The 26012-nt window shown below is 40.4% G+C and overlaps 1 protein-coding gene across 3 annotated transcripts in view; it reads left to right on the top strand.

Moving 5' to 3' along the window:
• The window catches only part of LOC149473654 (stimulated by retinoic acid gene 6 protein-like), a 96992-nt gene that overhangs the window by 58272 nt on the left and 12708 nt on the right, over positions 1-26012 (top strand). For all 3 annotated transcript variants that reach the window (XM_089674548.1, XM_089674541.1, XM_089674534.1), the window contains 5 exons: positions 3865-3913; positions 3996-4113; positions 8646-8765; positions 11327-11490; positions 13669-13809. In XM_089674548.1, the coding sequence (XP_089530674.1) occupies positions 3865-3913; positions 3996-4113; positions 8646-8765; positions 11327-11490; positions 13669-13809 (592 nt within the window). The remainder of the gene's footprint in view (positions 1-3864; positions 3914-3995; positions 4114-8645; positions 8766-11326; positions 11491-13668; positions 13810-26012) is intronic.

Below are 26012 nucleotides of genomic sequence, written 5' to 3'. Positions count from 1 at the left end.
AGCGCTCCTGACCCCTCCCTCCTGTTAGGTGCCCCCACAACAAGTAACTTGCTGTGGGGGCACCCGAGCATGCTCACTCCCCAGCCTCTGCTTCGTGTGTCAACTCACACAGGGAGCCATGGCTGGGCCTCACCCCCTCTTTCTTCTCATTGGCTCACAGGCTGTGATTGAAAGCTGCAAGAACCAATGCCTCCCACTGTCTCAGCCAATGAGGAGAGGGAGTCCCAGGATAGCCGAGACTACAGTGCACATCACTGGACCGAGAGAGGGGGTTAGGTGAGTATTAGGGGGACTGGAGGAGATGCTGCACATAGAAAGTTTTTTACCTTCATGCATAGAATATATGAAGGTAAAAAACCTTGAGCCTTTACAACCACTTAAAAAAAAAATTGGTGCTTGCTCTTTTCTGAAAACCTCTGCTATGCAAAGAGGGTTGAGAAGTTAAAGTTTATCCGGTCTGTAGTGAGCTAGAAAGATCTCATTAGCAGTTGTAAACTAAATTTGTCCATTGTCTGCCCTAACAAAGGGTTAATGATCTAGAATCCTGGCTTCTGCATTGTATGTTATTTAGGAAAACGCACTGTGTCATCATTCTTTATCTGGGGACAGACCCATATTGAAATGGTTCAGAGTAGAGTGCAGTCTGCCCAGAGGTCTGCTTCAATTTTTTTTGAATGCTGTGGAAACCCATAACAAGCATATAGTGGTGTTTTTTAATGCAAAAGTTGAAATGTACTCTGAAGCTCCATTCACACTATATTTTTTCAAATCTTTTTTTGGGCATCATGCATGCCATGATTTTGTTTGTGCAATCGCCACGCACAAAAACATGCCGGGATCGCAGCAAAAACGCCCTGCTTTTTCATGTGCCATTGCAATGAATGGCACCTGAAAATACTATTGTGCGTTTTCACACTTTTACAGCCCTTTTTGAAATCGTGAGCAGAATCGCAGCGATTTTGCCTACGATTTGAAAAAAAACTAATTTGAATGGAGCCTAAGGCGGGGTACCTACAAGTGTCAAGGTTTTTACTTTTATGCTAACTCAGAAAAAGAATTGTCCATTTTACTATTTCTGAAAGCGTGGGAATCAGACAGGTACAGCAAAAATAGCCACGCATTCTTATAGCTAAGATCAAATGTCATATGTGTTCTTATCAGTGTCCAGTAGGGGGGCTCCGTCATCATTCTGGCCTTTTGGTTAGAATGGCTGGCTGTATAGTATCCCTGCTTGTATGACGGAAATCCTGAGGGACCTTCCCCATGGGAAGAAATCCAAATCAATCGTCTATCGGTGGGTGTCGGTAGTACTTCCCTAAGTGTGGAGGGACCTGAGGGGCTCAATGTCTCCTGATTTGAGGGGTGCTACTTTTTCTGGATATGGGTTGGGAAGACAGAGAACCTGCAGTGTGAAGCTCCATCTGAGTGGTGACCCGGCAGTGCTCCTATTACTATGGGTTTGGGACCTTTCAGTTTGCACACTCATTTGTCCCACACTCTATGCCCAATGCTCAAAAAAGTATACAAGCTTTTTCGGGCATATTCAGGCATGTTTTTTGTCCTATATACTTAAATGGTAGCACCTGTAAACAGGCAATATGTAGGTTTCTGCATAAGTTTTTGTGCATGAAGAACTCCTCTCCACTTTTAGAACTGCTCTCCTCCCCTCACAAAGCCCAGGACACAAACTCCTTGAAGTTTGGAACAAATGCCTATAAAACAACTGTTATACACCTGAAGAACACCCCAAAAAAAGTGCAAAAAAACACTTACAAAACCCCAGGAATCCAGTATGCTCTACTCAGGTGTGCATGCAGGCTAAAAAAAAGGTTTTGGAACCATATCATAATTGCTGTCTGCTGACTGAGCTGAGATAACCAAATATAACATCAGTTTCTAAAGGGAGCCTGACGTGCGCAGCACAGTGCATGTTTGCATCACGTGAAAGATGCATAGACATCCCTGTGCATCGCTAACCTAAGGAAGTATTAAACCCCCAGCATTTTAAGCTTCACACAATAAAATAAACATTCCCCAATTAAAATTCTTACCATGGCACTTGCAGTTTACAACTTTCAATGCTGCTTGCTCTTGCTCTCTCAGCACTGAACCCTGAAATTCTGGTCTTTACAGGAAAATATTACAGTGGACAGTGCAGCCTGGAGTCAGTCTGTTAGCTTGGAGAAGGGAAGGAGAAGTAGGAGGGAGGATCATTGCCATCCTAGGCTATGGGGCTGTATGTTGTTATTGATGCACACAATGTAGGGAGACACAACTCTAGTCCCATGTAGAGGGTGGCTCTGTAGGGTGACACAAGTGAAAGGAACCACCCTAAAACAGGAAACCTTGGGTTTGTTCCACTACTGTTCCTTTTTTCAGGTGACACACACTGTCTCTCCTACAAATAAAGCCTTGTTTAAAACAAAACAGCAATAAGAAGTTCCTCACAGGCACTACTCATTCAAACCTGCCTTTATAGTGTGAATGTGATTGGTGATATAGGCAGCAGAGAGATAGGAACTTTCACTGCACGGGTTTTTTTCAAAGTTCACTCCATGTGTAGTACTGCCTGGATTTCTGCTGCAGTGGATTACACAGAACTCAGATTAAACTCTATCTCTAAGGTAATCTAATGTTGGATAGAGTGGGTAAAGGTTAAACCCCCTGTCAAGTTGTTATTGTTGTTTGTGTCCCCATTGGGAAGATTCACCACTCTATTTGTACCCATGACCATTGTCAGTTAAACTGAAAGTAGGGTGATATCCAAAATGGTAAAATCATCCCTATAACAGGGAACACCTGTTCCAGGGAAATGTCTCTAAGAGGGGAATTCCTCTCAGTTTGAGTTTCTTCTAATATTCTGTTATGTCTCTGGGACAGGAAGTGTAGTGACATTTCCCCAATGCTACAAAGACAGCAGAAAGTAAACTGACAGACAGTGGAGTCCCTAGGTGAGTGCCGGCCGCACCATGACACCATCATAGGAGGTGCAGGAGCAGGATGCCAGCAGAGCTTCTGAGCTCTGTGAAGGTCCTGGCCAGTTATTGGGGTGATGCTGGATTCCCAAAACAGTGACAGCTGCCCCCCCGGTGTAGCGGTAAAATGAGTATCCCGTGAAGATATGTATCCCCTGAAGCAAATGCGCATGCGCCGGTTTCAGGCCGAAGAAGCCAATCCCCGATTTTAGCACAGAGCTGCCACAGTTAGCCCCTTACAGGCTGCAAGCCACTGATGCTGATCTCGTGGATCAGTATGGATTGCAAGATCTCGTTAACCGCATATAGGTTCAACCTATATGGGGTTAACTGATCGTGCAACCTATAGTGATCCACGGGATCAGCTTCAGTGGCTTGCAGCCTGTAAGGGGATAACTGTGGCAGTTCTGTGCTAAAGTCGGAGATTGGCTCCTTCGGCCTGAAACCAGCACATGCGTAGTTGCTTCAGGGTATACATATCTTCATGGGATACTCATATTACCGCTACACCGGCACTGCTCCTTCTTCTCTGGAGGGGTGACACCACCCACGTGTTACCGCTCCAGGTGCCACCAACCCTAAAGACGCCTCTGCTTACAAAAGTTGTAGTCCTTCCCTAAATGTATATGGCTCTACATAATACTTTACATAAATTGAGTAAAGTTTCCAAATTTAGCACAGTTATGTTTTTTGCTAGATACTACTGTATTAGCAACTCACATATTGGTTTTCTCTGTTGCCTGTAATACTTTTTTAGCCACTGCACATTTATTGGTTTCAGTTAGCAACATAATTACATACAAAATACGTTATACCCAACTATATACTGAAATTCATAAGTATATTTTGATAATAAAAATGACTGTTTCTGATTTTTGTCAATTTGCAGGCTGCTATAGCAAGGTATACTGGCTGGCAAGTAGCGTACGTTTTATGGGGTAAGCCTTTTGTGCTAACTAGAGAAAAAAATCAGTGGTGTTCTGTTCTTTAGATTGATTATATTTTTGTCTTATATTTCAGGTTATTTGATACTACACATAATTCAGAGCATGTTTGGCATGGCTTTTGTGTATACAGTTGTTGTTCCAATAAAATCTGGACAAGCTCTGATATTGTTTAAAGGTTTTGGAATCACCATGTAAGTATAATTTGAATTGTGAAACTTTATGTGGTACAATAGCATATTTTGTTTTTTGCAGAGAACTGTTCTCCCCACCGATGGACAACATTATGGAAAGAGTGGGCCTCCCCCAGTGCAGCACATAAAACTCATTGCTAAAGAGCTGAATGAAGCACTTATAAAGACCAGTGACAATTAAATCAGAACTAAAGGGTTTTTTTCTAATCCAAACACTCAGTTTGAAGTTGCAAGTTAAAATCTGTGCAAGCTTGCATACTAGCAAATGTGTTCTACCGTACGCGGTAAATGTCATATTACCTGTATTCCATCTTGTAGAGCCTGTTCATCAGCATTAGTTTGCGGTGATGAAGCAGTGCTACCATCTAATGGAAGTGAAGTAATCATTCCTTCACAGGAAGTTTTTGTATTCTTTGCCAATAGCTGGGTGTGTACTAGGGTGCTTCAATCCTCTCTCCTGCTCTTTTATGAGCCAAGTTGTACTTGATTAAAAAAAAAGAACTGAAACCAAGAGGTCACAGAGAATCTCAGGTCCTGTACTGTGGGTAAGGCACAAAACGCAATGTTTTACAAGTGTGAACACAATCACTAACTTTTCTGTTTGCCTAAAGGTGGGAATACACGATTAGAAAATCAACCGATCGGTCATCCGACGACCGAGAGGCGTTTGTTAGTTGGTCGAAATCGTGGCCCACATTAACCAATTTAAAAAAAAAACGTTCGTAGGGCAATACGTAGTGTTGACGTCTTCCGTACAAGTGGAAGTGATGCAGTGTGCATGTGACCTTGTAGCCACGCCCTTCTGGCCGGAACGAGCGATATACACAACAATTAACAGCAATGAATATAATATAGTTTAGTACATTAACTATATACATAAATAGTGATACATAAAATATAATATACATAATTCTGGTTTCATTATCTCATCAGGCCAATCTACTTTTAACATTTGGATTTTTCATTCGTGTTTATGAAGATTCCTTGGACACAGGGGCGGACTGACCATTTGGAAACTGGGGCACTGCCCGAGGGCCCGGGGTCAGTAGGGGGCCCCATGAGATGCCCCTGGTACCTTTTTTCATAGACTTTTTTGAGTTTGGGCAAGGACACAGGGGCCCCATGATCCCCTATTTTCCAGGGGCCCCATGAGTTGTCAGTCCGCCCCTGCTTGGACATAAACATCTGGGTCATCTTCCGCTCATGCATGATACCGTCATACCACCACAAAATCGGTCGTTCATATGCGAAATGTCAAAAGTTTTCACGGCTGTTCAACCAGATTTTATCGTTATTGGTTAAAACATCCTGCTCATCAACGAAGAGAAAATCGTTCGATCAGTGGTTCTGTGAAATTTTTCGGACGATTTTCTTATCGTGTGTATGGGCATTAGGGTTGTCACCTCATCCCTTTAAAACTGAACACATATTGATTACACAGGTTCTGTGGCTGATTAAGGTGGCAATTAAAATCACTTAGTGCTTCTTCTGCATCAAATTATTAATATGTGTTCAGTTCTAAAGGGATGAGGTGGCAACCCTAGTTTGCATTAAAAAAACTTGTTTAACCTCTTGCTACCCAGCGTACCTATTCAACAGTCCTGTTCAGCAAGCAGCTATACCAAGATTATAGCTGTAGCTGCAACCATGATCTTGGTATTGCTTTTTTTCAGCCAGCAATTGGCTTTCATGTAAATGTGATTCAAGCAGCTTTACAGCTGCCTAATCACTATTACACTGTTGGGCAGCCCCCTCCTGCTCCTGTTGTGGTGGTTCCTTGGCTCTCCCATTTTTCCGTGATAAGCGGTCAAGATGGCTGCCCACAGAGGAGATGGAGGAAATGTCATCACTTTCGGTTTCAGAGCTGTCATTTCCTGGCTCTTACAACCAGGAACACAGCTGATCAAACACAGTCTGCAATTAATCAGCTGCTTTGAAAGACAGGGGAAACATTAGGGGTCTAAAAGGCCCCTGATGTCACCATAAAGAGTAGCTATCACTGCCCAAAGCTATCACAAGGGGGATTGTTCACCCCTTTGTGATAGCTATAAAGTTAAATGAAAAAAAAATGTATAAAAATACACATTTAAATAAAATAATATTTAAAAATATAAAAGCACCCCCAACCCCATGCATGTACATGCAAATGAAAACACGTACGTAGGTCCCTGGATCTTCTCCCCATACCTGCTGCCACTATTTGAAGAGATTGCGGTTCTCAATGAACTACCAGTGCGTTGGTAAGCACTGTGGTAGTTCATTGATGCTTCCTGTCATTGTGTAACTTCCTGCCTGAGCAGACAGATACACTAACAAGAAAACAACGTATTTATCTAGGTCAAATAATGACCTTCAAAACACAAACTGCACTATGAAAATGTGAATATCAATAAAAAAAATAAAACAAATAATCTGCTGCCACATTACACTGCATAAAATAAATAAATCATATTTTGTGATTCCAAAATATTAGTGCGACACTCTATAAATAATCATGTGATAAACAACTAAAAAGTCCATACATTCCAGTCCTTTAGTGATCACCACGTGAATTTAATCAATATTTCCAAAATCACCTTGTGAGTATCCAAATACATCTTCAATTGTGCCGTGCTCCCCTTTCAGCTGTGCACTCACCAGAAATAATTGCATTCCATTCTCATGGTTGGCAATTGCGCTTTTGTATACATATTCCTCCAAAGGAAAGATAATCTCTCAGGATACAATACGATTCCTTCCATTAATGGTTCAAATTCTCCAGTGTATTAATACCTCTGATGGATACTTCCCACAAACATCACATAAAAAATAAAAGATAGAGACCTGACATGGTGCAGTACAATTTAAAATCATTTATTCTCTGCCCGAGAATCTTACTTACAAGCAGGGGCGGACTGACAACTCATGGGGCCCCCGGGCAATAGGGGATCATGGGGCCCCTGTGTCCTTGCCTAAACTCAAAAAAGCCTATGAAAAATGTACCAGGGGCATCTCATGGGGCCCCCTACTGACCCTGGGCCCTTGGGCAGTAACCGAGTTTCCAAATGGTCAGTCTGCCCCTGCTTACAAGACATCTGAATAAATCAAGCCCAAAGATATGAGTATATCAGTAATATCAGAGAGGCAAGACCGCACAATGCTCACATCACTGCCGGTCCTCGCTCTCGGACAATCCTGCGTCACTTCCAGTTCCGTTGTCCGTCACTTCCGGTTGCCGCTTAACCAATCACTGATGCGTTTCATCACTTCCGGACTTAATCATAGGGAGTCCACTAACAATCTGCAAGACTCTGTTTCCTCTTGTACCAAATTGTATTGTAACTGGAATGTCTACCTTCATTTTGTAAAGCTCTGCGCAAACTGTTGGCGCTATATAAATCCTGTATAATAATAATAATAATAAAAAGAGCCCTGCGTCTACTGATCATGGGTGCAATATTATACAGGCTCCTAATAAAAAACAAAATGCACATTTTTTATGTGTAAAAAAATATGCATTTTTTTTATGCAAACTTTTTCTTAAAGTGTCACCTATGGACAATTTTAGGTACCATGGTTTGTTGCCATTTCACAAGCATGCACCATTTTAAATTTTGGCAGGTCTGGTATCTGTTTACATGATGCAACATATTCTTTTATATTTAAAAACAAAAAATGGGTATTATATTGTGTTTGTGTGCATTAAAATTTTTTAAAGAGCATTTTTTTTTTCCTGAATTTTTGTTTTTTTGTATTTAATGACTGCACAAATATTGTGTGATGTAAAATATTGCAACAGCTACCATTGTATTCACCAGAGACTTTGCTTTCAGAAAATACATAATAATGTTTGGGGATTCTAAGTCATTTTCTAACAAAAAAAAGCAGATTTTAACATATGTGTGAAAAATGTCAGAATTTCGTTTTTTTCTGGCTCCTTGAATGTTTTTCTGAAATTCAGCTTTAAAGTGGTTGTAAACCCTTACATATACCCAGTGAAGTGACTGGCCTCAGGTGAAACACAGGCTAATACATAGAAATGAAACAAAACCTCCTGCATATATTGCCCCTATTTATTTGCAGCCTTCTTTAACCTACATCCATTCAAAGTGCATGATTTACACTGGACCTCTCAGCTCTGAAATGCAGGGAGCAGGAGCTGTTGGTACACCAGTGATAAGAGCTCTGAGAGCTGATTGGAGGGAAGGGACACATCCTGTATGACACAGGAACAGAGCTGGGGCTGTCAATCAGCTGGAGGACCCTCCCCGTCACCATTTTTCTCTTGGTATCACGGAAAACGTGTCAAAAGTGACTCATGATGATAGCAGAGGAACAAAGCAGTTGAAAAAAATGACACCTGGTGCTCTGGATTGAGACAAGTACACACTATAGAGGGATATGCTTTGTTCATATTTCATGTCTGAGGTTTACAACCACTTTAAATTAGTTCTATACAGGTCTCTCCAGTGATGACAAATTATTTTTATTTTTCAAATATAATTCTGTGAAGTTTAAAATTACAATAATTCAATTACGTTTTTTTCCCCAAGCCTTACAATTTTAATCGTTATTTTGCTGATGATCCTGCAAGTTGTGTTAGCGGGGCAATTCTTCCTACAAAAGAAAATATCACCAGAAGATAAAAAGAAGCCCCTAGCTCTAAATAACAGGTATTGCTTCTACTCAATAATTTGTAAATGCAATCTATAATATATAATCTTGGGAACGACACATTTATAAATTACAAGTAACCTCTGAGGAGGTTCCATACCAGCATAGCAAAGGCTAACATCCATTGCTTGAGGTGTCTATTATTGTTATTATTATTATTATACAGTACTTATAAAGCGCCAATAGTTCACTCAGCGCTGTACATTACAAAGGGGGACAGAACATGTGACAGAACAATACCAATACAATGCAAAACATGAGGGGATCGAGGGCCCTGCTCTTTCGAGCTTACAATATAGACCATCTCCCTGAAGTTGTGCTAGTTCCAGGGCAAGTGTATTATGATATGAGATAACCACGTTCTGAAAGCCAGTAGTGAGTTAAGCAGTTTATTATTCTTCAGCCACTCTGACAGGTCATAAGAAACAACCTTAAGAACGTAAGAACCACATTTAGGAACATGCATTATGTGAGTTTTCTTCATGTTCATAAAGAATGTGACACTTGGCACTATAATCATTAGTGTTGGGCTTCATGTGTGAGTCGAACATAAGTTCGGCTTGAACATGGGTCGTTCGTGTGTTCCGTGAACACAAGAACAATAAGGGCGTTCGGTGGGCTGTTCGCCCACCACACCCCACAATGCACTGCACCCTGACAGTGCATTGTGATTGGCAAAAGCAATGCACCTGACCTGTGGTCAGGTGCAATGCTTTGGCCAATCACAGCACATGATGTCACAAGGGGGCATTGTGACGTCATCACACTATTTAGGAACGGTCATCCCGACGCAGCTGTCAGATGGCCGGGAGACAGCGCCGAGAGCAATACGTTTTTTTTTTCTTTTTTCGGGTTGGCTGTGGTGACGAGCATGGTAATTGACATTGGATCTACTTTGGGAGAATTGTTTTTAATTTTTGACTTGTCAAAGACTGTCTCTTGTCATTTTTACACTCCACTTTTGTTTTGTGAATGGGTAGCACTACCAAGTACCCCATACTCATTCACAATTTTTTTTTTATTTTGGCGTGGGGGTTCCCCTCAGAATCTATACCAGACCCGAAGGACTTGCGGTTTTTCTTTACATTTTTTAATTGCTGGGCAACGCGAGCAATTCTTTTTATATCCAGCTGTCAGCAGGGAACCACGCTGACAGCGGAAACAATAAAGAATGTCTTCACTACTAAAATACTGCGTGACTTAATAATATAACTGATGCAGTATTTTAGTAGCTGTGTAGTATCTTACCACATACTCAGATGCGGTAAGATACCACTTAGTGAATTGTCCCTGTTCGATGTTCGCGGTTGAACTTCGAACTTTCAGAACCGAATAGAGGGGGTGTTTGGCCCATCACTATTAATCATTAACATAATAATACACCTATTCTTTACCCTAGTATCAGTTATGAATGCTTCTGTAATAAAAATCTCTTACATAAATAACCAACTATGATCAAAGCTACATCACAACTCTTAGTTCTACAAAAATCAATTACTGGATTGTTGGAAGAACAATCATTTACTACTCTAGTGTAGAACTACCCCCTTAGGAGTCCCTAGAGATTTGGGTCCACCTATAGTCCTGCACAGCCAGGCAACACGCATTTCCTTCAGACCTTGCACACAGGAAACAGTAACCGAGTCCTTGAGCTTGTTTTTTTGGGATTTTATTAAGGGGTATAGAACATAGATGGGGTTGAGGAGTGTATGGTATGCCCAGAGTAACTGTAAACTGAGGACAAACTCCTTAACAACAATGTACAAGTCCAATAGACAAAAATCCTCTTCTTGGAGAGCTGTCCAGCCTCTCCTGGTATACCTCCTCAGATCCCAGATGAAATCTCCTCTTCACCTAGCTGCCTGAGGGAATCCTTGAGCAAGGGGGCTCAGAATCTGCCACTTTAGAATCATCAGTCCCATATGGGGGCTAGTCACTTTCCCACCAGAATGCCCTCTTCTCTTATCTGGCCCAGGGTGTGGGGAATTACTCATTCCTCTCCTGCAAGCTTGTGGGTTTATGGCTGCTTCCAAGCCACATGCCAGACGGCTGCTTCCTAGGTTGTCCTCTCTCAGGAGACGATTGAGGGTGAGAGATCCTCCCTTCCAGCTCCTCTGCCTGTAGGTAGGCTCCTCTCCTGGACCCCCTCCCAGGCTCCTCACTCCAGCCTGCTCACTCCATTTTCCACCCAAACTCTCCTGCTGCTGAGCAGGCTCAGTCACTCCTAAGGGCTGTCCCGACCCCATGCCAAGCCTTCTGCTTGGGGATTGGCCAGGATCTCTAAAGAGTGCAGACCAGCTCTTCCTCTGTCCCTGCCCACTGAGTTCTAGAGACTTCTCCAAGTCTATAGATCAGGGGGAGGCATCAGAGCCTCTCAGTCCTGACCCAAAAACCCCAAAAACTAAAAAAATAGTCTTCTAGCTCCCCGTAGCTAACTAGGATAAAAAAGTGGATAAAAATGATTCTCAGCATCAAAGCAAAATGCAGCTCAGCTACTGTATGTACAATTGTTATTGTATTGCTAATTATTTACTGCTTTAACTACTTTTTTTCTTTTTAGGAAAGCCTTCCATAATTTCAATTATTTCTTCTTCTTCTACAATGTAATCCTTGGTTTGAGCGCTTGCCTTCTTCGACTCTTCTGTAGTTTGATTTTGGGGACTTGGCTAATTGCAAGAATTGATAGGACAATACTGCAACGTGGATATGAGGCAGCTGACATGGGTAAGGTATTTGATTGGTGAGGGTGATAGTTTTCACATAGAATCCAAGTGGCATTAAACTTTTTCCCAGGCCAAGATGCCCTTTGCTTTCTAGTAGGAGTCTAGGCAACAAAGATGGGAAAGGGCTGTGTTGCATGTATATATACATTTGTTGGGAATCAGGTGTCTGGTTAGAATTAAATTATTAGAAGTAATAACTTTGGGGGGGGGGGCTTGCAGGGAGGCACAAAATTATATCTGGAGATCAGAAGCCTGGCCAAGATTAGTCAAACTGGAAAGTACATTTTACTAATCTTACTAAAAATCACCTATCAAGTTTTGATATTGTTGTTACTCTTTACATTTTTATATTTCAAATTCATCAGTGCTTTTATACAGTTTCAAGCCATATGATAACTAGTCTATCATCTGTTTCTGCTAGAATTATGAGCTACAGCAGCCTGCCATCTGTAATAATCTTTTTGACACCATGAAAAAGCTTTGTGAATCAAATGTTGTAATGTACAGCACTGAGCGAACTATTGGTGCTTTATAAATACTGTATAATAATAATAATAATGTTAAAATAAAAATGGAAAAAGTCTAGGTTTTATGAAGGCCTAAACCTTGCCTCTTCTGATTGTTTAAAAGAGTTTTTTTATGTAATTATACCATGTCCAGGCCACTATTGGCATGTGATGAGTGTTACTGCGATTTCCTGAAAAAGGTCCAAATGTCCTCAAGACCTAAAATTCACCCTGGACCCTGGTCCTGAGTAATTGATTTTTAAACTTTAACATTAAAAAAAAGTGCAGCATAAAAAAGCAGTATAACCAAACACCTCATTACATCTTTTTAATGTTTAGAGGGGTTAGAAAAGATATTCTCTATAATACAGTATGTTTTGATTGGAAAATCAGACATTTTAGACCACTATGATTCACATCAGAACTGCTTGCCTCCCCATACAATTTTATCAGAGTGCAAAATCAGCTTAAAGCAGGTCGGGGGCAAGACAGGGGTCATTTGAATGTAAAAATCACCTGTCTATAGGTTCTGAATGATCTCATAAGAGTTTCAAACTGATGTTGAAAGAAAGCTACATTTACTCAACAAAACAGCATCAAAGTCCATAGACACAGAGGCCATCTAATGTTTCTGAGAAGCTTAGGAGTGTACTGAGCTACTTACTCATGCAGAAAAAATACCCGGGAATAACAAATCGGAACTAAACCCTCCCATTCTTTACAGTCAAGAAAGCTGCCATCAGCCTATGTTTGATCTGCAGGTGCCATGGTGATGCAGTTATAACACCAGCAATTTGATGGCTTGACAGTTCAGTTTAGAGCATAAGAAAATGTGAAAGTTATCATTCATGGCATGACTAGAATGTAGTTGTGTTGAGAAACAGGTAAATAAATGGGTTTAGTTCTGCTTTAACTCGCTTAAAAAAAAGAAACAACTAAACATTGTGAAAATAGTGCTTTTAGTCAAGTAAATACGAAAACCTTTATTGCAATGCTGAGAATGGCACAGCACATCTGAATTAAGTCATTTCTCTCCCCTAGCAGACATACATGTGTCTTAGCTAGTCAGTTCATCCAGGCTACCAAAGAGAACATGGGCTGTGCTTTGGTATTAAAAACTGTCATTAAAGCACTATATATTAAATGTTTACTATGTCCAAAAAATTATTTGCTCAACCATTTACATTAGCTTTAACCTTCTGAAGAGCAATCTTCTGTGCATTGCTCTTCAGAGGGCATTTGACAGGCGGCAAGGAAGCTTTATATCACTTTCTCATTGCCTGTTTTAACCTTTGAAAACTGAGCCACCATGCTGCATTGCACGTAGTTGCAAGTTGCGGCGTGGCCCCATTCAATTTTAAGGGTTGGGCTTGCAGGCAGTACTGCCCGCTGATCACAGCAAGGGGGGGGGGGTCATTTTTGCCATGCTGTGTGGCAAAGCATTTCGATCACTGCATGTGTATGACCCTGTCCACTCCCAAGGGGGAGTGGTTGGGAAGCAGTGAAAATGCAGCTCAAACGTGTTTTTGCCACCCCCAACTGCAAATGTAAATGAAACATTACACCTAGAAAAATAATTGACCAAAACCCATTATCGGTTCTCTTTAATATGTATAAGGCAATACAAGTTATATATTGGAAATACTGAATAATTCTTTTGAATTTTTTTTAAGGTTACAAAACATGGATTGGGATGATATTTGTGGATCATTATCATACAAATCCAGTTCTTGTATGTTTTTGCAACATTCTTCTTACAACAAGAGCAGAAAAAAGATTGAGCGCATTGTCAACACATTGCAATTGTTCATCAGGTAAGTAAGATTAATAACTCCTTTATGGTTTATAACATCATTTCAGTCACCAAAAGTGATCATATTGTCAACATTGTGACATTCTAAATCATGATTTGTGGAATTTATTGGGGGTAAAGCTTTTGTGCCACTTTTCTGGTGTTAATCACTCACATTCAGGGGCGGACTGACCAATTGGAAACTCGGGCACTGCCCGAGGGCCCGGGGTCAGTAGGGGGCCCCATGAGATGCCCCTGGTACCTTTTTCATAGGCTTTTTTGAGTTTGGGCAAGTACACAGGGGCCCCATGATCCCCTATTGCCCGGGGGCCCCATGAGTTGTCAGTCTGCCCCTGCTCACATTAATGTATTGCACCAACTTTATGAAGCATCTGCAACACGTTTGGTTCTGACAGCGACTTGTGCACCAAATTCAGGTAGTATTAAATTTCACCACTTTTACATTGGGGTGCAATGAATGCGCCAAATTCAAAATATAATATTGACAGTTCGTGTCTTACAAAAATGGAGAACGTTAAGACCAACTCTCTTTTGGCATACAAAGAGAGAAACTGGTGCATACAGATTTTGTGAAAGTGCCCTGTGTGCTTTTTAAACGTGGTACAGCATGCTCTAAGGTACATGAATTTGGCACTTTCTGCACCACTTTTAGAAGACATTAGACAGGGGCGTAAGCACAGGGGTCGCAATTGCGACCTGGCCCCATGCTTTAAGGGGCCTGTGCGGCTCCCTTGTATACCTGAATAGGAAGGAAGGCAGGGGCGGCATGCAGAGAAAACAATTCCCTCCATTTTCCTCCTACAGCTGCTGATTGCATGCTTCTTGTCCTCTACCTCCTGAAGGCATTCAAGGTCCGCAGGAGGAAAATGGTGGGGATCGGTGTCTCTATATGCCTCCCCTGCTACCCCTCCTATCCAGCTTTATTCTACTGCCCTCAGGCCCCTGTGCTCTCTCCTGGCCCCCTATATGCTCTCTCCCGGCCACCTCTTTCCCCCTGCAGCTCTGCTGGTACTGTGGCAGGCGCAGCACCCTTTGGTGCCTAGTGCGCTGTGGCATTAGAAAAATTATGCAATTGCTGTTTCTTTGTTTGATTAGACTGACTTTACTCTGTAATTCCTCCAATGCCGCTCTATGGATGCAGTAGGTTTAAAGAGCACACCGAATACTTTAGTTAACTTCTTTAATAACTTCAATCTTCTTCATATAACTGCTTACAATGGCTTATTTCTTTCATATTACAATGGTTCAATTCGTATTACATTGGGTTGATTCCATAGATTGATAAATTCGTTAGATTTTGTAAATTTGTTCGATTATGATTACTCTACAGTGACTTGATTCATTTAATTCGTTATATTCGTAAGTTCGGTGGAACTACAAGTAAAACACACACAACAGTTTTACACACAGATCTACCTGCACTGTTAAACAATAGAGGAACACACAAGTGCATTAAATACCTATTTGGCCTTCTCTGCTCCATAAAGCTCTTCTGATTGGAACTGTCTGTTTCCTCTTCTGTCTGGTGAGCATGTGTCTCTAGAAAATCCTAGCAGGGAGTTTTACACAGGCATAAATGTGAAACTGGCTGGGATTGGTTAAGGCTCTGTACAGTATGAGGCTGTCTGTGATTGGCTCATCTTTAACTAACTCTTAAAGGCATATTTTCCTTTTCTGCTTCTGCTAACACAATGAATATATAAATGTCATATAACAATCAAAGACATAAATCACAGCAATGATTCTGCTTTTGGCTTTAACATATGTACATATATACTGTACTGAGGTTATTGGCAGGTTTGGTATACACATATATGTGAACCATATTAGCAACCTAGGACTGGTCTTAGCTGGCCAGCTATAGGTACCCCCAGGGGAAGGGGGCGGTAGATATGTCATTTACCAGCCCCTTCCTTGTCTGAATTGGTAATGATCACTGACTCAGTCCATTCAGAACTGAAGCATAGTAAACTGTCTTGTCCATTTATTCTGTGCAACTGAGGCTGCAGAGATGGAGATTGAGGGTTCTGCCCTCAATCTCCTTTCTCTGTCTTAAAGGGGGAACATGAGAGGTCTGTTTAGACCCCTGATATCTAACCAAAGCCCCCCAACAGGGCTCTTAAAAAAATAAAAAAAAATAACATGGAAAAAAATGGTAAAAGATAATAAAAAAAATAAAATAACAAACATAAAAAACTACTGACACCAGTGGTGGAACTACCAGGGTCACAAAGGTTGCACTTCTGACCAGGCCCTGGTGTTCCACTACCAGGATTGGAGGATTGGAGGGTTTCTTACACCAGGGCCCAGAAGGTTACACTTCTGACAAGAGAGACACTTTTGCAAAGTCTGTGCCAGTCTTTACAGTATGAATTCCAGGGATACTCCTAAAGTGTATCAATGCTCAATTTGTGGCATAAACCTATGCTAACAGTTTTTCCAGGATGGCTATCTAGCTAAAAGTTAGTGTATTTACAATGTGCTGAATATTTGGAGTGGTTAGAAAGGGATTGCTAATATTCCTATACTTATACTTGTGAGCAAGGCCTACTCGCCCATGCACACACAACCTTTTTTTTTGCTCTCCTCCTTCTCTGGTGTACATACTCACGAATGCCTGGGACAAGGCGGGCCACTTTCATGTTGATACAGCATGAAAGTGACACCTCCGAATTCAAAGTCAGCTGCACACCCAGTGCAATTGTATCACAACCTAAAAACTTGCTGTGTGAGCCACACTGTCCCATGATACATGAATCCATATGGAATGTGACATTTTGAAGGGGACACTGCTGAGCATATGTCCCATTCCACCAGTCCAGCCTTCCTATCACCTCACTCCCAGTGATAGTCTGTGGTTTTGCCATGTACTTGAATGAAGCCTTTTATTTATTTATTTCAGGTACTTATATAGCGCTGTCAATTTACGCAGTGCTTTACATATATATATTGTACATTCACATCAATCCCTAACCCTCAAGGGGCGTACAATGCTAAGCTCTTGCATGCATGACTTGTCTTGCTCAACTACTTCCATACCTACGACTAGTTCCCTAGGGCCTCTGATATGCAGATTTGATCTCGGTTCACTGGGTCACTGACCACTAGGGAGGGGAAACAGCAAGCCATTCCCCTCACTATGCAGAGGACCTGTCACCCCTACTGGTACTGTAAACCCGCTGTCTAGCTCTCATGTCACCCCCTTTTGAGCTTGTTGCCCTTAGCAACCACATATTTGCTACTTCACCCCAAGTGTGCATAACAAGTCCTGTTCTTTGCAATACACTGTTGGGTAGATTTACTAAAACTGGTGCACACAGAATCTAGTGCAACTGTGCATAGTAACCAAATTAATTTCTAACTTCAGTTTGTTCAATTGAGCTTTGACAATTAAACCTAGAAGCTGATAGGCTACCAGGCACAGCTGCACCAAATTCTGTGTGCACCAGTTTTAGTACATCTCCCCCAGTGTAGCATCATGCACCCTTTGTAGTAACTTCAGACCAGGCATTTGAACGTTTAACAACTTTACTTGTAACACTACAGCAATACAGTCCCAAGTGCACATCAGTCCGACTCCCAGTCCCCAGGCTGCCTAGGCAAACTTTTCAGGTAGTACTCCATAGTCGGAAGAGTTCTTGGTATGTAGATTCCCTTGCCGGGTAATTGCAAGCTGCTGTTGGTTACATCTTACACAGAGGGCCTTTTGATCCTTTTCCTGTGTGGCCACATGGAGACCCCCAACCCCAAATCCCCCCCCCTCCCCGAGCAGCGCCTTCCCCCTATTTATATGCATCACACGGTGGAGGGCAGAGACCAGAAAAAGACCAGGAAAAACACAGGACCTGAGTTAAGCCCTTCCAAACCTGGGCAGCCTAGAAATCCTGTCTAATAGCAGCACCATTTGTAAGTACCTGCTTACACACTGGTTCCATTTTACAATGCATTTAATATTTTTTAGATGAATTTGCTTGAAGTTTAGATTTAGTTATCATCTGAACAGCTGCATTATTATTATTATTATACAGTATTTATATAGCGCCAAAAGGTTTGCTCAGCGCTGTACATTATAGTGGGGGGCAGTACATGAGACAATACATTAACAAAACAAAACACGAGGGGTTCCAGGGCCCTGCTCTTTCCAGCTTACAATCTAGGAGGGAGGGGATAGTGGCATTAGGACAAGGATAGGAAGCAGCCTTTTAGCAATATGTACTGCATATGGAGCCCTTGCACAACTGAACTTTAATTTCTATGGTAATCTTTTTTGCAACATTAAAATGTTACTAAACCCACAACAGTAAACTCAGTCTGTACAGTATATGAAGTAAAGCATGCTTGTTATACTGACAATCCACTGCATTGTGTAAAAAGTCTGTTTGATCCTATTTTCTCTGATCCTCCCCTTCTTCTACTGTCCACAATCGATCTTCTGATAATACTGAGCTCCAGGAGTCACGTGCTCAGTTTAGTGTATATTGCTAAAGAGTTTTTTTTTTAATTTGGGAAGGTGCATGTGATCAGCACAGGGTCTATCAGCACTGTCCAGACAAAGGACCCCTGTAGCTTCATAGGACAGTCAGAGCAGAATGAAAACTTCTCCTACAAGCTTTAATCTATACTCAACTGGACACTGATAGAAGTCACAAGACTACCCTAACTGCTGATGAGAAAATGTATTTAGCAGTTTATATTTGCTAAAATAATTGCATTTCCATGCTCTGTGTACTGTGGGAGACCAGATATAGTGAATGCAGAGTTCTGGTTTTAGTATAAATGTTCCAAAATGTCAGATGTTTTACAATTGGTAAACTGTTTTGCCTTACATTTGTTGATGTTTGGCATATGAATATTTTAAGGCTTTTCATAGTTTCACCATTGGAGAGACCCTCAATTCTTTCGTTCAAAGTATTTAGACCATATAAATGGGAAGTTACAATGTGAGGCCAAAAAGTAAGCCCAAAGTAAATTGAGTTTGAGAGCATGATGTCCAGCTGAGTTTCAGCCATCCTGGAAAATGATTTCTCAGGAACCGTGGGTTATATCCAGCATTTACAACTCCTTGAAGCATGGATGGCAGCAACAAAATAATATCTAAGAAGAACATTGAGCTGCTCACAAAAGGCATACAGTATATCAAGTATGTCATCTGGGTATAGCCATCTTCAGGTATATTGTAGCCTGAACTTTTTTTTTTTTAACACTGAAAGGAGGTTGAATTTACCAAAAGGATGAATGCCTCTCAGTTTTCTGTCAAGGGATACCTTCATCACAGTCTCCTAGTCATAATGCAAGTGTTGAAAAAAATTGCCCCTTTGTGTAATAGAGATCATTGAAGCATGAACATATTTAGTAATCCAACAGAAGTACTGATTTACCTGTTCTGTTAAGGTATATCTAAGCCCAAGGACAAAACTTTTATATGTTGCAGATTACCTGTCATTAACAGCGGCAGATTCATTAGTTTCCTTTTTCTTTTCTTTTTCATTGGTAATCATCCTGATTAATGTTGAACAGTAAGGTTTTGACACAAAATAACCAGCAAGCAATATTATTTTTTGGTCTTTTAGGATGTACACAGATGATCATCCATTTACATATGGAATCTTTAGACTTTGGTGCATGAACAGAACTATGGTTTAATTGGTATTGCTGAATCTTGGCTGCATTCTTTCAATGACTGGGCCATTAATGTTCCTGGCTATGCTCTCTTTCAGAGATACAAAATAAAAAGGAAAGGTGGTGGTGTCTGTCTCTATGTGAGAATTGATCTCAGTGCGAATGTGTCTCTGTGTGAGAATTGATCTCAGTGCGAATGTGGAAGAGGACCTAGTTGATGGAGAGTGGGATGAGGCTGAAGTATTATGGGTGGAACTGCACATGGGGATGCGTACTACAAAGGTAATCATTGGCGTTTGTTATAGGCCTCCCAGTGTTAATAAGGAGGTGGAAACTCAGCTCCTTGCACAGATCAAAAGGGCTGCAGGGGCTGGGACAGTGATAATAATGTAGGATTTTAACTACCCAGAAGTTGATTGGAGTAATGGTACTGCAGGAACAGTTAAAGGGCAAACATTTATAAACCAATTACAGGACAATTTTATGGTACAGTTCATAGAGGTCCCAACTAGGAATGATGCTCTGCTGGACCTGGTAATCTCAAACCATGCAGAGCGTATTACGAATGTCCATATAAAAGAACGTCTGGGTAGCAGTGACAATAATATGATTTAATTTATTGTTAGCTGTAAACATCAAGCACATACGGGAAAAATAAAAATGTTCAACTTTAAGAGAGCTAATTTTTCCAAGGCTGAGAGCTGCTCTCCAAGACTTAGACTGTTAGGGAATATGGGCATCGGTGACCACAACACAGAAATGGGAGTTCTTCAAAAAGACTGTATGTGACAACACTGCAAAATATATTCCCACGGGCAACAAATTTAAAAGGCTAAAATTCAAACCTATGTGGCTTATGGCCAAAGTTAAAAAAAGCTGTAGTTAATAAGAAAAGAGCTTTTATTAAGTATAAAAATGAAGGAACGCTATCATCGTTTAAACATTACAAAGAATATAACAGAATATGAAAAAGGAAATAAAGGCCCCAAAAATGAAAAACGAACGGCAGATTGCAACAGATAGCAAGACAAACCCCAAAAAATTATTCAAATATATTAATAGTAAAAAAGGTCAGGTTCCAGCATGTAGGCCCTTAACAAAATAATCTAGAGTGGGTGACTGGGGACAAATAGAAGGCAAATGTATTAAATACCTTCTTCAGCTCTGTGTATACAAAGGAGCATGGGGGAGCTCTTGTCCATAATGGGAATGGTATTGACACCAGATGATCCACACTGGCTCACAATTGATATATTGTTTTTTAATTTAAATATTTTATTGTTTTCAAATCACCATATTAAATGTACAAAAGCTAATAAAACAAACAGTATACATTACACATTTCTGTCATAACACTCCCCAGAAATAACCTTAATCTCGGTGACCTTTTACCCCTCCCCTTACCTATTCCCCCCCCCACCCTTTGATTATGCATTTTTAACTTCATTCTAGAAATCCTGAACCTTAGCTATTACTGGTATTATACTGTACTATATTTATCCCCTTTCCCTTCTTTTCCTCATTTCACATATTCTAGGTATACCTCTGAATTTTTAAACTGTACCCACTTTTCCCAACTTGTAGGAAATACCTCCATTTTATTTTCCTCCATATGGTAAAGTTCCTCCATTCTATATATCTTCTCCACTCTTTCTCCCCAATCGTTTATTTTCGGTGCCTGTTGTTTCTTCAAAAAAACTTGGGTATCAGTCCCTTCGCTGCATTTAAATAATACAATAATCCAGTTTTTTTTATATTTTTTAACCGAAAACTCGGTACCAAAAAGCAGGCAAGTCTCAGGGTCGTTAGGAATATTTACCTCTGTTATTTCCTGAATTATATTCACTATGCCCTCCCAGTATTCTTGAATTTTGTGACACTCTCACCATAAGTGTATCATTGTACCTCTCTCTTCACATCCCCGCCAACATAAAGGTGAGTTATCTCCACTTATTCTATGCGCTACATTCAGTGTAATATACCATCTTACTAAACACTTATAATTCATTTCCATTTCCTTCATATTTACATTCCCGTGAATTAAACTATATATTTTCTTTCACAATTGATATGATCCAGAAATATTTAGACAGCATAAAGGTGAATAAAGAACCTGGACCGGATGGCATACACCCACGGGTCCTTAAAGAATTGAGTTCTGTCATTTCAAACCATTGTTTCTAATTTTTAGGGAACCTGTAATGACTGGCATACAAAGAACCATCGGGGAGCTCTTGTCCATAATGGGCATGGTATTGACACAGCTCCAGATGATCCACATTGGCTCACAATTGATATGATCCAAAAATATTTAGACAGAATAAAGGTGAATAAAGAACCTGGACCATATGGCATACACCCACAGGTCCTTAAAGAATTGAGGTCTGTCATTTCAAAGCCATTGTTTCTAATTTTTAGGGACTCTTTAATGACTGGCATAGTACCACTGGATTGGTGTAAGGCCAATGTGGTGCCAATATTTAACCATTTCAATACCGTGCAATTTTACACCTTCCTGCCCAGGCCATTTTTCAGGTTTCAGCGCTCTCACACTTTGAATGACAATTGCGCGGTCATACAACATTGTACCCAAACTAAAATTTTATCATTTTCTTCACACAACTAGAGCTTTCTTTTGGTGGTATTTAATCACCGCTGGGGTTTTTATTTTTTGCTAAATTAACAAAAAAAGACCAAAAATTTTGAAAAAAAAACACATTTTTCTTTGTTTCTGTTATAAAAGTTTACAAATAAATAATTGTTCTTCATAAATTTAGGCCGAGATGTATTCTGCTACATGTCTTTGGTGAAAATAACCCAAATTAGTATGTATTTTTTAGTTTGTAGGAAAGTTATAGAGTTCACAAACTATGGTATAGATCTGAATATTGATCAATCCTGAAGTACTGACAGCCAATCTAATATCTTGAGGTCCAAGAATGTCAGAACAGTACAGATATCCCCCAAATGACCCCTTTTTGCAGAGTAGACAGTCCGACGTACTTCATAAGAGGCATGGCGAGTTTTTTGAAGTTGTATTTTTTTGTCATAATTTTTCGGAAAATTAAAAAATTAAAAAAATTATTTTCACTATTTTTTTTTTTACATACTGTCACCAGTGCAGTACAGCGTCATCATATAACTGGCATGGCGGTGAACAGCGACACTGACTGGTGACAGTATGAAAAATATATATATATATATATTTTTTTTTTTTTATTATATTTAATTTTTTATTACATTTTTTTTTATTTTTTTTAAGATTTTTTTTCATATTTTACTATGACCAAAATAGTACAATGTTACCATAGTAACATTGTACTACTTTGGGGAAGTGATCAGTATTTTTTTTTTTTTTTTTACACAATTTGCCTATAGCAAAGAATTACTTTGCTATAAGCAAGCATTTACCTGAATGAAGTCGATTCATTCAGATTTTTTTTCATATTTTACTATGACCAAAATAGTACAATGTTACCATAGTAACATTGTACTACTTTGGGGAAGTGATCAGTATTTTTTTTTTTTTTTTACACAATTTGCCTATAGCAAAGAATTACTTTGCTATAAGCAAGCATTTACCTGAATGAAGTCGATTCATTCAGCTTTTTTTTTTTTTTTTTTTTTTTTTGTGCTTAGCTGTGATTTGGTCACAGCTAATCACATGACATGTGCATGTGATTAGCTGTGGCCATTCACAGCTAGGCACTAGTATACAATGGATGGCATCATGAATGAAGCCACCCATTGTATACAACTGTCATGTGACCTGCTGTGATTGGTCACAGCAGGTCACATGGTACCGGCAACGGGAGCCGGTACTCGGATCTGTCATCGGCCGTGTCCGAGGTGCACGGGCGGTGACAGATCGCACTGCTGCGTCGCTCTGCAACCGCGCAAACCGCGCATGTGCGGGAGCACGCCAAATGGCGTGCACCCGGAATACAGGAGCACATTTGAAGCCGCCAAACGGCCATTGGCTGGGCGGCTAATGGTTAAAAAGGAGTCAAAATCTTTACCAAGTAATTATAGACCTGTTAGTTTAACTTCTATAGTTGGGAAGATACTGGAGAGTTTAATAAAAGACCACATAGATGAGTTCTTGCTGGGAAAAAATATTTTAAGCAACAGACAGCATGGATTCATGAAAGACAGAAGTTGTCAAACAAATCTGATTTCTTTTTATGAGGAGGTGAGCAAAACCTTGGACAGAGGGGTGGCGGTGGACGTGGTATACTTGTATTTTGCAAAAGTGTTTGACACAGTTCCCCACACACAGCTAATGTGTAAGGTAAAGTCTACAGACTTGGAAAAATCAATATGTAAATCGATAGAAAACTGGCTAAAAGATTGTATTTAGAGCGTAGTGGTTAATGATTCATACTCTGAATGGTCTAGGGTTGTCAGTGGTGTACCCCAAGGTTCAGTGTTGGGACCCTTACTTTTTAATATATTTATAAACGATATAGGGTCTGGGATTAAAAATCCCATTTCAGTCTTTGCAGATGACACCAAGCTGTGCAGTAGAATAACGTCCTTACAGGATTTGTCCAATTTACAAGCTGACCTCAATGCACTGTTTAATTGGGCAACTATGTGGCAAATGAGGTTTAATGTTGATAAATGTAAGGTTATGCACTTGGGGGCTACGAATATGCATGCATCATACATACTAGGGGGAGTACAACTGGGGGAATCAATGGTGGAGAAGGATCTGGGAGTTCTGTTAGATCATAAGCTTAATAATGACATGCAATGCCAAGATGCGGTTTCTAAAGTGAACAAAATCCTCTCTTGTATTAAAAGAGGTATAGACTCCAGAGAGAGAGATATCATATTACCCCTGTACAAATCATTAGTAAGACCTCATCTGGAATATGCAGTTCAGTTTTGGGCACCAATTCACAGAAAGAACATTGGGGAACTGGAGAAAGTACAGAGAAGGGTAACCAAACTGATAAGATGCATGGAGAAGCTCAGCTATGAGGAAAGATTAGAGGAACTGAATTTATTCTCTCTTGAGAAGAGGAAATTAAGGGGTTCAGTGGTTCATATAGTGAACTCGGTGTAGAGCTATTCACCCTGAGGTCATCACAGAGGACAAGGGGGCACTCTTTACATCTGGAGGAAAAGAAATTTAATCTCCAATTATGGAAAGGTTTCTTCACAGTAAGAACTTTGCAAATGTGGAATAGACCCCCTCAAGAGTTGGTTCTGGCCAGCTCAGTGGATTGCTTTAAAAGAGGCCTGGATTCTTTCTTGGATACATAGAATATAACTGGATACTAATATTTATAGTTAAATTTGATCCAGGGAATATCCGATTGCCTCTCGGAGGATCAGGAAAGAATTTTTCCCCTGCAGGAGAAAATTGGATCATGCTTTGCTGGGTTTCTTTTTTTGCCTTCCTCTGGATCAACTGTGGGTGTAGGATTATAACTTTTTTTTTTTTTATTGTGGTTGAACTGCATGGACTTTTGTCTTTTTTCAGCCAGACTAACTATGTACATCCACTAGTCCATAGAAATACACGGGTGATTATATGTAATTATTAGTGGAGCACGACACAATTTTACATATCACTTTTCATCTGTAAATGGACAGATGAAAAATGGACATACGGAACGCCCGTTGTGAAAGGGGCCTTAGGATATTTTGCTGGGAAAGTAATACTGGTGGTTATTATTTACTAAAACTGGAGAGTGCAGAATCTGATGCAGTTCTACACAGAAATCAAACAGCTTCCAGGTTTTATTGCCAAAGCTTAATTGAACAAGCTGAGGTTAAAAGCTGATTGGCTACTGACAGGGAAACCCAAAACTCATGGGTTTCAGTAACATTTTAACTGCTGAAGCCAGACTGCAAAAAAGATGTGTTTATTGTACAAGCATGTAGTTAGAACTTCATGCAGGGAGAACATAGTGTTGGATTCAAAAAGTAGTGCTCTAACTGGCTTGGAAATCTAAAACAATTGTTATGTCCCAGGATAGGCAGAAACCCAGCTATCTGACTTTCTTTGAAGTTCCATCCTTATCACTGGTGGAATTTATTGAGGGGATAGTGGTCATTCAACAGAGGCTTGTCACTTCCATTGGCTCTTTGAGGGAACAGGTCTTCAAAGGCAGAGAGCAATCTTCCCAGCTGGAGATGTAGATAGCATTCTAACACAAGAAATACATCTGTTACACAATAAGACTTCTAATAACAAAACATACATGCAACATATCCCCTTAATCAAAAACGAAGTGTTTGATATATAAAATGGCTGTTCCATTTTCCCCCATACTACCATGCACAGCTGCACCAGATTCAAAGTGCAACAGTTGTAGTAAATCTCCCCCACTGTTAGGTATATATGAAACAGACTGTTACATGGCATCTTTGAGTAGAGTACAGCTGAATATGGTGTTAGAGATCAAGTGCACCCAATATCCTGGGTGACTTTCAATGCAGGGGTGACACACTGTCTCACTGCTTATCAGGGAAGGACTGACCATTTGGAAACTCAGGCAGTGCCCGAGGACCCATGAGATGCCCCTGGTACCTTTTTCATAGGCTTTTTTGAGTTTGGGCAAGGACACAGGG

This window comes from Staurois parvus, unplaced genomic scaffold (genome assembly GCF_062004578.1).
Source record: "Staurois parvus isolate SC_StPar_1 unplaced genomic scaffold, SC_StPar_1.0 ptg000012l, whole genome shotgun sequence".
Lineage (NCBI taxonomy): Eukaryota > Metazoa > Chordata > Amphibia > Anura > Ranidae > Staurois > Staurois parvus.
Note: the sequence above shows the minus strand (reverse complement) of the source record. Positions and strands in the feature narration are given on the sequence as shown.